We start from the raw sequence: 12,610 nt of genomic DNA, 5'->3' as shown, positions 1-12,610 counted from the left end.
CTACGAAATGTGGGTAGGATATGTTATCAAGGGAGTTTAAGTGTCATTTTGGGAGGCTGGCCTGCATTCACAGTTAACACAAAGTCTCTTGTAACTGTGAGAGCCTTCGTGTTAAAGACTGGGTCACCAAAAGCAAAACAGGGATTCCACCGTCAAAGTGAAGCAGTAGTGACTCTGAGTAACCAACCAGAGCCTGGATCCTTATTCCAGCTTAAATTCACGTCTAATGTCAGCTCATAACCCAATAAAGTTAACATATGAATCATCATCTTAAAAAAAGGTTCTCTTAGTGATGGTCAAGGTGTTTAAGCAGTCTTTACTCCCCCAGTGTGAACTATTAGTAGTTCCTTGACTAAACTGTTTCTTCCAACGTCCCTGCTTTTGTTCTTTCTCTCCCAGATACTTGGAACGTCCTTCCTTCTCTTTTCGAGCCTGTGTAACTCTTCCTCCTCCTCTTTCACTGTTCAAATCTCACCTCAAATATTAACTCTTTAAAAAAATCTCTGTACTAGAGGATGCATTCCTGTGTTTTGCAGCACCCCCCCGCCCCCAATTAATACCCTATTCACCTCAATCATCATGTTTAATCCACTCTGGTAAGTGCCTAGCTCACTTTCCTGGCAGGGAGGCCACTTCTCACTTCTCTAACTCTTTCGGCCTTGCCAAGTTTCTACCCTACAGCGGTACCCCACAAATATCTTTTTGAATGAAGGTACACGATTAAGCCAACAAGCTCTTACTCTTCCTTTTTCCACAAGGTTCGTAATCATGACAATGATTCCAGTGTTTTGTTCCCAAATCATCCTCCAGAAATCTTCAAACGTAGACTTTAACGGTCCCTGGGTGGCGATGTAGGCTTTCGCTTTGTTGTAACCCTTCAAAGATGACACAGCACAAAGTAAGATGAAAGCAGTATCACAGACCAGTTAATAATTCAAGTGCCTTCCGTATTGAGTAGGCTGTGCTTCTCATGTGAGCTCTGTGCGGTATGAAAACACATTCAACAGTCTCTGCAGCACCCTTCATTTATCAGAAACAGGTTTATAAAAACATTTCTGACTTACATCGACATAGTTTGCATTAATGTAGTCGCTGTGCTTAGAGTCTTTTCCTGGTAAAGGTCTTAACTTCACCCTACTGTGATCATCTACAGAGGATAAGAAAAAAAAGCAAAAACAAAATGTATTAATTCGAAAACTAGCAGCATTCTAAAGCACAAAACAAGGCAAAGAGGCAACATGGCATCTCCCAGAGTGGCCTGAGAAACCTTCTGGCAGAAGAACAACTAAAAATTCAAAGCTACAGCATTCAAACCCATCTCCAAACCACAGGGACACTCCTACCTCATGCTCTGACCTGTGAGTGCTAATATGCAAGAAATACAAATTGTGGTCCTTATTAGTTCATGTAAAACAATTCAAGTTGCAACCCTCCCAGATTTCCTCATCCTATATATATATATATTTTTTTTTCTTTTTGCAGTACGCGGGCCTCTCACTGTTGTGGCCTCTCCCGTTGCAGAGCACAGGCTCCGGACGCACAGGCTCAGCAGCCATGGCTCACGGGCCCAGCCGCTCCGCGGCACGTGGGATCTTCCCGGACCGGGTCATGAACTCCCATCCCCTGCATCGGCAGGCAGACTCTCAACCACTGCGCCACCAGGGAAGCCCCCCTCATCCTATATTTTAAAACCAGTTTCCAAGGCCTCTGCTTACTCATGCCCCACCCCCTCCCCACTGATACAAATATAAAAAGGTGATTTTATTAGATCAAGTCCAGAACATCTATTTTCCGGAGGTGCCATTGCTAAACTCAGCTGGACTCCCCATCACCCCAGCAGAGCCCGAATAATCGAGGGAGCCAGAGCTTGCTTCTAAGAGTAATCGCTTCACCGGAATCTGAAGTCCATGATCAGATTTAAGATCCACTTAACCTTCCCCTACGAACAAAAGGTGAGTGGTGATATGTGCCTCTGGTTGCCCAACAGAATGAGCTTGTATTTATAGGATAACAAACAAAAGAAAGCTGAGGTCATACTTTTATTTTTCCCTAGCTAGAAAGAGAATGGGCAAAAGCCCGATTTCCATTTCTATTTATAATCATGATCGTAAAAGGCTAGCTCGAAAAGAAGTCCAATGAGTGGATTAGCCTAGACATTGCTGACCCCAGACTATATCAAGCACTTTTGGAAAGCCCTCCACATTCTTGGAACTGTGAATTGCTTTTGTTGTGCTGACAAACTCTCAGACTGCAGTGAATCTGAACAGGGGCTGCCTGATATAAATGGGCCCCAACTGAAAATACTCTCCTAGGGCATCTGGATCCTATGCCTTAGGAGCATTATATTGTTACTTCTCAGACTGACAAAGAGGAACACGTGTTCCTCAAGTTGCACAATTCATATTTCATCAAAAAGGTAACAGACTAGCTAAAAAGATCAATACTGGAGGTGGCATCCACGTGTGCCTTGAAAGCTGTGATGGCTCCGTGAGAGAACGCTCTTCCTGTATTGTGTTCCAGGCACATTCATGGACTGATTTCACTTGTTCCATAACATTTCCATGCTACTCTTTGCTATATAAAGGCGTTAATATAGGGGTAGACCAAGGTGCCGGGTGATGTGCCCAGAGTCTGACCAAGTGACCAAGAGAGCACCAAAACCCAGCTCTCCGAACTTACGGAAATAAAACCACATCTAATCTGAATTTGTGAAAGTAAAACCTCAAATGAACTTGTGAAAGTACAAACATGTCTACGAAGACCTGGTGGTTTTGTGACAAAACACGATAACCCTTGGGCACATCACACAGAAGTTGCCTTGATTTCCTCCCTCTTCTCTGCCACATAGTTTTAGCTAAGGCAGTGAGCTCACTAGAAGTAGAGGTTGCTATGGTGGACAGTGATGTGTGTGGACATATGCAAGGCATATACACGTGTATATCTCTGACTGACATATGCTTAGAAATGAGGTCTATAAATGGGCAAGTCCTCACAGTCTCAGGGAGGTGAGCCTTGACTGGCTTGGCCGACAAATACTGCCAGAGTCAATCTATCCAAAGACTGGCAAGAAAAGAAAAGTTTTACTCTTCTTTCTTGTTCTCTTCTTTTTCTTCTCCTCATTCTCTCAGGTAACTGAAACAAATACTCTCATTCAAAAACGACTCTTGGTTCTTTTAAAACGTTTTCTAGAAGACGTAAAACTACAATCGCAGATGACATGATCCTGTATATAGAGACCCTAAGGTCATATATGACAACTCCACAGCTAACATCATACTCAATGGTGAAAAGCTGAAAGCTTTTCCTCTGAGACTGGGAACAAGATAAGGATGTCCACTCTTGCCATTTTTATTTATCATGGTATTAGAAGTCCTAGCCAGTGCAGTTAGGCAAGAAAGAGAAATAAAAAGCATCCAAATTAGACAGGAAGAAGTAAAACTGGCACTATTTGCAGATGACCTGACATTATATATAGAAAATGCTAAAGACTTCATCAAAAAACTGTTGGAATAAATGAATTCAGTAAAGTTGCAGGATACTAAATCAATACACAAAAATCGATTGAATTTCTATACAGTAATAATGAACTGTCAGAAAGAGAAATTGAGAAAACAATCCCATTTACAATTGCATCAGAAAGAACAAAACACCTAGGAATAAACTTAACCAAGGAGGTGAAAGACCTGTGTATTGAAAACTCTAAGACATTAATAAAAGAAACTGAAGAAGACACAAATAAATGGAAAGATAGTCCATGCTCATGGATTGGAAGAATTAATAGTTAACATGTCCATACTACTACCCAAAGCAATCTACAGATTCAATGCCATACCTATCAAAATTCCAATGGCATTTTTTCACATAAATAGAACAAACAATCCTAAAATGTGTGTGGAACCATAAAAGACCTCAAATAGCCAAAGCCACCTTGAGAAAGAAGGACAAAGCTGGAGGCATCACACCCCCTGACTTCAAATTGTATTACAGAGCTATAATAATTAAAACAGTATGGTACTGGCAATAAAAACAGACACACAGATCAATGGAACAGAGTAGAGAGCCCATAAATAAACCCACACATATACGGTCCACTGGTTTATGACAAAAGGGCCAGGAATATACAATGGGGAAAGGACACTCTCTTCAATAAACAGTGTTGGGAAAAGTGGACAGCCACATGCAAAAGAATGAAACTGGACCACTACAGTCCACCATACATAAAAATTAACTCGACATGGATTAAAGCCTTGAATTTAAGACCTGAAATCGTAAAACTCCTAGGAAAAAACAACAGAGAAAAAAAGCTCCTTGACATAAGTCTTGGCAGTGATTTTTTTCAATCTGACACCAAAACCAAAAGCAACAAAAGCAAAAATAAACAAGTGGAACTACATCAAACTAAACAGTTTCTGCACAGCAAAGGAAACCATCAACAAAATGAAAAGGCAGCTTACCGAGGGGGAGAAAATATTTGCAAATCATGTATCTGATGAGGGGTTGACATCCAAAATATATAAATAACTCACACAAATCAATAGCTAGCAAAACGAGCAATCAGTTAAAATATGGGCAGAGGACCTAAATATCCATGTTTCCAAAGAAAACATATAGGTGGCCAATGGGTACATGAAAAGTTGCTCAACATCACTAATCTTCAGGGAGATGCATAGCAAAACCATGATGAGATATCACCTCACACCTGTTAGAGTGGCTATTAACAAAAATATAGAAAAGAACAAGGGTCACAACTGTTAGAACTAATGAGTTCAGTCAAGGTGGTTAGATACAAGATCAACATAACATACAAAAATCAATTATATTTCCATATGCTAGCAGTGAACAATCTGAAAATATCAAGTAAACAATTCCATCCAAAAGAATAAAATACTTAGAAATAAATTTAACAAAAGCACAACACTTGTAAAATGCAGATTGCTGAAAGGAATAAAAGATGATCTATATAAATGGAAAGACATCCCATCTTCATACCTAATTTTGTTAAGATGGCAATGCTCCCCCATATTCATCTATAGATTCAAAATAATCCATATTAAAATCCCAGCTACATTTTTTGCAGTAATAGGTTGATCCTGAAATTTATATGAAAGCACAAGGGATCCAGAATAGCCTCAACAACCTTGAAAAAGAAGAGCAAAGTTGGAGGACTCACAGTTTCCAATTTCAAAACTTATCACAAAGTCAGTAATCAAGACAAGTGCGGCAATGACATAAGGATAGACATACAGATTAATGAAAAAGAAAGGAAAGTCTGGAAATAAACCCTCACACTTATGGTCAGTTGATTTTTGGTGGGGTGCTAAGACAACTCAATGGGGGAAAGAAGAGTCTTTTCAACAAACGGTGCTGGGACAACTGGATATCAACATGTAGAAGAATGAACCTGGACCCCTACCTCACACCATATACATAAATTAACTCAAATGGATCAAAGACGTAAATGTAAGAGCTAAGACCAGAAAACTGTGATGACAGGTGTAAATATTCATGATCTTGGATTAGGCACTGGCTCTTCGGATGTGAGAACAAGACCACAGGCAACCAAAGAAAAATACACTGAATTTCACCAAAATTTTAAAAATCTGTACTTCAAAGGACATCATCAAGAAAGTGAAAAGACAATGCACAGAATAGAAGAAAATACTTGCAAACTATATATCTGATAAGGGATTTGTATCTAGAATCTATAAAGAACTCAACAACAGAAAGACAAGTAATCCAATTAAAAACTGGGCAAAGGATCTTAACAGACATTTCTCCAAAGAAGATATACAGGTGGCCAATAAATACAGGAATAGATGTTCATCATCTATCAATCATTAGGGAAATGCAAATCAAAACTACTGTGAGATATGACTTCACACTCATTAGGATGGCTATTATCAAAAAAACATAGTAACAAGTGTTGGCAAGGATGTGGAAACGTTGGAACCTGCATATATTGCTGCTGGGAATGTAAAATGGTGTAGCCACTTCGGTAAACAGTTGGGAAGTTCTTCAAAATGTTACACATAAAGTTACCATATGACCTGGCTATTCAATTGCTAAGTATATACCCAAGAGAGTTGAAAATATATGTCCGTACAAAACCTTGTACACAAATGTTCATAGCAGCCTTCTTCATAATAGTCAAAAAGTAGAAACAGCTCAAATGTCCAACAAATGAGAAATTAATATGTGGTATATCCATAGCACAGAGTATTATTATTCGGCCATAAAAAGGAATGAAGTAGTGATAAAGGAATGAAGTAGTGATATAAGCCACACCATGGGTATACCTTAAAAACATCATGCCAAGTAGAAGTGACACAAAAGGCCATGTATTGTATGATTCCATTTATATGCAATACCCAAAATAGGCAAACACACAGAGAAAGAAAGTAGGTACGTGGTTTCTAGGGACTTTGGGAGAGGGAGGAATTGGGAGTGACTGCTCACGGGTAAGGAAGTTTCTTGTTGGGGTCCTGAAAATGTTCTAAAATTAGATGGTGGTGATGGTTGTACAACTCTGTGTCGATAATAAAAAACACTGGAACTCACTTAAAATTTAACTTCAAATTAACGTGAAAATGGGTGAATTTTATATGGCATGTGAATTATATCTCACTAAAATATTGTTTAAAAAAACTATCTATAGTAGCGTGCAGATTTAAGTGTCTGATTTAAATGCGCTATTACATAAAATGGCAAGTACTGTGTTCTTTACCATAGTGTTATGTTAACCATAAACATCTGTGCCCCTGCCCTTAATACAGAAGTGTATACCTTCAGCCAGTGACCCAAGCCACGGTGTCTACAAAAAGTGGCCTTCTAGCCACAGAAATAGCCTGTCCTCTTAGGGTATTCCTTGAGGCTCTGTAAGAAGAACACTTATTTGTTTGCGTCCTGAACTTCCAGGGTATTCTTGACCCTGGAAATGTTTTGGACAGGACTAAGCACGTGGGCCACAAGGACTGGTATAAACTAATTACCTCATCTTAGAGAGACTGCTTGGAAATTCAACTTCCTTGATCCAGTTCCCAGTATTTCCATTTGTGTTAAAAGACTTGGCTCTCATTGGTTAAGAACAATGTCAAGAGAGCGACATGACATTACAGTTTGGTTCCCAGCATCGGATATGAAATCACTTCATGTAAAAACAGTAAAGCTCAGAACATTTCCTTCGATCACCTGATTATTAAGCAGAGATCTGACAGCTTCGTGAAAGACTCAGCGGGCAGAGTGTCCCCACTTCTTCTTCCACACTGTTGAAGATGGGCTAATGAGAGGTTAACTTGCAAGTGTAATTTTCTCTTGGCATCCTGATTCTGATTGCTTGCCTTTCAGCTTCTACCCAGCAGGAAGATTTCACTTCCCCGCAGTTGAAGATAGTTTAAAGTTTATTACTCACATGCTAAAATGTTGATGTATCTGTTTTTGTGCTTGTTATCTGGATGATTAGAATGTTCTGCAGTGATGTTCATATCGGCTGTACAGCGCTGGACCTCCTAGAGAAGAAAACAAACATCGAGATTTCCAAGATTTTTAGACACGCTTTAGACGTTTGACAACAAGGTCGTAGAAAGAAAGGAACTATTTACATCCAAAAGCACAGAGTATTTACACACTTCCCAGCCACGGGCCACCGTTACCTCCCCAAACTCAACTTCAGAAATGATTACAGACATACTAATAACAAACGTATGAAGGATGTGAACAAAATAAAAGGATTTCATTCTTTACTAATTCATCAATCAGCTACTTTATTCCAGATTTTGACCTAGGCATGGGGATTACAAAATAGTTATCTCCTTTTGAATATGTCACAGTCAGATGACTGAGAACAACATGTAACAGGATGATGACAGTCAAATGTGATTAGTAGAAAAGAGGCCTTAAGAAACTGACGGGAACACAGAGGAAGGCTTTAGACAGGAGGAGATGATTCACCCGGGCCTTAAAGGATGAACAGGACTATTTCAGGCAGAAGAATAATCTCCACCATGGTTTGCAATATGCTTATATTATAGTCCTTACAGCCTCGTTTTATAACTAACAGACCACAGACTGACTGTACTCAGCCCTGAAACGACACTAATAGAACTTAAACAGTTGTCATATCTGGCTCAAATATATATGGCTCTGATGCCTTATTTGTTAACTCTGAATTTATTTACATTATCCTTCTTTAGAAAAACAGCAGTGGGAGAAGCAACTCTCCTCTCCCGTCACCTTTGCCATGGATAGAAACATCATCCATTAGCCTAATACAAGATTGCTAAAAAGCCACATTTTTCTACACTGTGTGCTTCAAACCCCAGACTGCACTGGCGCGAACTAATAAGGGAAGTCATTAGCAGCGCACAGCTGCGGCAAAGAGCAGGGGCAAAGTGACACAAGATGATCAGGAGAAATGTTTTACACGTAACAGATGTAACAGAGTTTACGAGCGTGCAGACTTTTCTTCACAAAGGAGTTGCATAGCAATTATGGATGATTTCCACAGCATTTACATCACGCATAATGAAACAAGGAACTGGCTGTCTTTCATATTTGCAAAGTACTTAGGAGGAACTCACTGTGATCAAAGAACTTAACCAAGGTATAAAAACAATGGGTCACTAACTATTCAAAGAAACCATATTCATGGACACCCGATTCCTGGAGGATATATATTCAGTTTTTCATAATTGCAGGCATTCCCAGTGGAAGGAAGGGAGGGAGGGAGGGAAGGAGGGAGGGAGGGAGGGAGGAAGGGAGGGAGAGGGAGGAAGGGAGGGAGGGAGGGAGGGAGGGAGGGAGGGAAGGAAGGAAGGAAGGAAGGAAGGAAGGAAGGAAGGAAGGAAGGAAGGAAGGAAGAAGGAAGCAAAGAAAAAAAAGACCCACAGGCATTAATTCAACACACCTCTCTGGGAAAAGTGTGCGTTTCATGACAATCCTTTATCTTTTCTTACTTTTACTAAATGTGATAAACTCTGATACTTGCTATTCTATCTAAAATGGTTTATAACCTACAGTTTGGCAAATGCTGGTTTAAAGGGCCTTAAGGCTGCCTTTGGCTCTTTTCTCTAAAACAGATAATAAAACGTGAGCACAATGGAACGAGTCTGACATCTTAACATCTCCAAGAACAGAAGCAACGCTAGCCCTACTCAGAATATTTGCCTTTTAGAACTGCCTCGAAAGCCTGACATGTGCTCTTCTGAAGAGTTTCAGGGCCCGAAAACCTTTGAAAATGGATTTGTATTCTGGAAGACATTAATTCAATCTGTACACAAATCCGTGAAATAAGCTGACGTGCTTTGGTTCCTGGGTTTTGAAGGTCATACCTTTGGCATGTACCTCTTCAGGGCTGAGCTGCTCAGATATCTTGTGCTGAGCTTTCAGCTCTTAGTACCTTAGTTTGAGATTCGCTTTGTTTATCGATATTTTTTTTCCCATTGTGTGGCTCTGACCACACACTAGGGACTGAGGTGGGGCCTCTATTATAGTCTAATGCAATTGACCAAGCCTGCGTGGGAGCAGCTGCCCGTACTGTTTAAAGCAGCCATTCAATATGGCCAATCAAACTCTGTGTTATCTAAAACTCTTGGTCTGATCCGTTGCCTCCGTTTCACTTTTCCAATTATGTGAATGACAGAAAACAAAGGAGACTCATAAATAATGTTAAATCTGATTTTATGAGAACCCAAGGGGTTTGCCTATGGCCTTCTGATTTTGTCTTGTGGATAATAATGTCATCTGTAATTCCTTGCAGTACTACTGCCTGACTCATTTAGATGCTGATAATATCACCTGATCCTGGAGTGTCTTTTCTCCATCAGAACTGGCATTTCAAAGTTAATGTGATTTTAATAGGTGTTAAAACCTTTTGAAGTGACACTGGCCGATAGAGTGTGTATAGTAAAGTTACCTGGTCAGCACCCTGATAAAAAGTTTAAGGTTTAAGCTTGTTTGTACTTTACTGTCTCTATAACAGAGCTGGTATTCTCGAAATGAATATTCTGCGAAGGAACAGGCACACGATCACAGAAAAGAGCCAACTGAGAACAAGAGGTTTAAAATAAAGTATAACTTAAAAAAACAAACTAACAAAACCACTAAAAGCTGACAGACACAGAATTCTTGGGAGATGATACAGACTACATCACCTCCTGCCTGGAGTTGTGGATGTGAAAGGCTGTCCAAAGGGCACATGGTGACCTACTGTCCTCCCATTCGGTAGCTCACATGGAAAAAAAATAAGCCCACCAGAACAGATCTAGAAATCTTTCAGATTACTCAGCTTCACAGTGAAGCAAGCTGAGAAGGAAATATTTTGGACCTGGTGACCAAGTGTTAGACCGAGTGTGTGTAACATTCTTAGTGTCTGAGTTCAGGCAGCCCACAACTGTGTTCAGGGGACTGTTGTACACAAGGTTAAGTCATGACCACAGCTCAGGGCTTTGTTCAGTGTCGGACTCAGAGCTGGCCCTCGCCAGGTACTGGCCACACTCATCTTCCCACCTCTACTCTCCTCCGCTCAGGCTACAAGCTGCCGCCCTGATTTTCTTCAAATGCTGCTTTGACTTTGCTGTTCTCTCACGCAGACACCTCTAGAGAGACGCCAGATTCCTTAGCCAGGCTTTCAAGGTCCCATCCTGTTTTCCACCTACTCCCTTCCCAATGCCACACAGTTTTAACTCTATGCCCCCTGAACAGACCGTATGACCACCTCCTGCTCTGTGCTTCACTGCCATCTTCCTTGCTAAGAATGCCTGTCCTTCTCTCCCCCCTCCGAATCCATATGTCTTTATCTAAAATGACTGCCTTCCCCTCCAGAAAACCAACCCGTCTTTGGAGAGTACATCACAGTGTCTATCATCCTGCAGCTGGCCTATAAAATAGAATTATTTTTCCTGTACGATCTGTGAAATTTGGCTAACGCACGTTTTTTCTCACTCTTTGTAAAAACCTCAGCTTAACCAACTATGATGTTTTTCATGGTAAGGGTTTAAAATGTTTTCCTGTGGGACATCTAAGACCCACACTGGCATTCTGTCACCGAGGCTCCGGAAACTCGACGGGGCCACTTTCTGCCATCCTGCAGGCAGCGTTCTTTCTGCAGCTTTCCGCCTCTGTCAGGAACTCTTGCTATGTGAAATCGGCAACACGAGAACTCCGCATCTTACATAAAGCGATTGTGGCCACTGGTCCCTTGGCGCATGAGCTCAGGTGGACAAAGCTTTGTTCTCTTGATTTAAGATGAGCAACTGCCCCAGATTTAGCTCAGCTGGAGCTAATTGTAACAGACCTGATCCTCCCCCAAAGGATCTTGTCAAGGGGTATTGGACCTCTGGCCTCATCTCTGCACTCAGCCTTTAAACCTGTGCTGCTCCTGACCCCTGCCTATTAATTCTGTTGACCCACAGGGCCTTGGAGCTCCCCTGATCTCGAAAGATTATATGCTAGCATCGTGCCTCTGGAAGCCTCCTGGATTATGACTGGGGAGGCCGGGGAAGAGTGAGGTTGTAGTCAGCTAAGGTAGCCAAGGGAACAGTCACTGAACAGTATCCGGGCATAAGGATTGACGTTATTTCCCGTGGCTGCAAAATCTGCTAGAGGTATAATGTCCCCAGCTTTTAACGGCCTCCAAAATTTATCTGACAAGGACCAAAAGCTTGCTTCCAGCATCACCTCTAAACAAAGACTCAAAATTACCAGTGAATCATTTCTCATTCTCCTCCAAGCAGCAAAGTTCTGAACATATGACAGCTATTCACCAAATTTGTTTTTTTCCATTTCCCTCCAAGATTTGAAATCAAGATGGGGCAAACAGAACTTCTGCAGAAACACCCAATCAAACTGCATAGGATCCTTTCTCCTTTGCTCTCCTCCAGAACTTCATTTCTGTATTAGCACTTATTTTGCTTTGCCCTCTTTCTACTTTAGCTGTGTATACTCTAGTCTTCTTCCCCCATCAGGCTGAACTCCCTGAGAGCAAGCTCTCTGTCCAATTCATCTGTGTGCCTTATACCATGTAGGTACTCAGTACCTGCGGAGAATAGTAGGTACTCAGAGAATGCTGGGTACTCAGTAACTGCAGAATGAGTTGCTTTAACTCCTCTTAATAGGCAAATATTCACTGTGCAGTGGTTTCCTCTATAATCTTAAGATTAGTTCTTTGACTAATTTTAGGCCTCTATTCAGAGGTTATATAAGATTTTTATAAGTGAGATTCTCAGCCCTCTGGGAAGGCTCTGGCCCATAAAGTTCATGTACTGGGCTCCCAGTACTCTTGGGGGGGGGGAGGCTCCTTATTTTGACTGCTCCCCCCCCCCCGCCACTTTTTTTGCCAAGGAACTCACTGGCCCATCAGCTGCATGACCAGTTTTAGACAATCACTGATAATCTTGGTTATCTCTCCTTTGACTTCAGCTCATTACAGGCCACTACTTCCATGAGAGTCTGGAGGGCATCCAGGTTAAACATGTGGGCTTGAGTCAGAAAGCCTTGGTCTTCAACCCTATTGCTGCCACTTCCTAACTGAATCACCCAGTGCCTCGGTTTTCTCACGGGTAACTTTCCTCATCTGCAAAATAGGGACAATAAAATAGCACGCACCTCATGGGGT

General features: G+C 41.2%; 1 protein-coding gene across 7 annotated transcripts in view; it reads right to left on the bottom strand.

Moving 5' to 3' along the window:
- The window catches only part of PTPRG (protein tyrosine phosphatase receptor type G), a 725,999-nt gene that overhangs the window by 32,117 nt on the left and 681,272 nt on the right, over positions 1-12,610 (bottom strand). For all 7 annotated transcript variants that reach the window (XM_073811323.1, XM_073811322.1, XM_073811324.1 and 4 more), the window contains 3 exons: positions 7,409-7,505; positions 1,065-1,147; positions 741-875 (listed from right to left, as the gene is read on the bottom strand). In XM_073811323.1, coding sequence (XP_073667424.1) covers positions 741-875; positions 1,065-1,147; positions 7,409-7,505 — 315 coding nt within the window. The remainder of the gene's footprint in view (positions 1-740; positions 876-1,064; positions 1,148-7,408; positions 7,506-12,610) is intronic.

The sequence above is a fragment of the Tursiops truncatus genome, chromosome 10 (genome assembly GCF_011762595.2).
Source record: "Tursiops truncatus isolate mTurTru1 chromosome 10, mTurTru1.mat.Y, whole genome shotgun sequence".
NCBI lineage: Eukaryota > Metazoa > Chordata > Mammalia > Artiodactyla > Delphinidae > Tursiops > Tursiops truncatus.
Note: the sequence above shows the minus strand (reverse complement) of the source record. Positions and strands in the feature narration are given on the sequence as shown.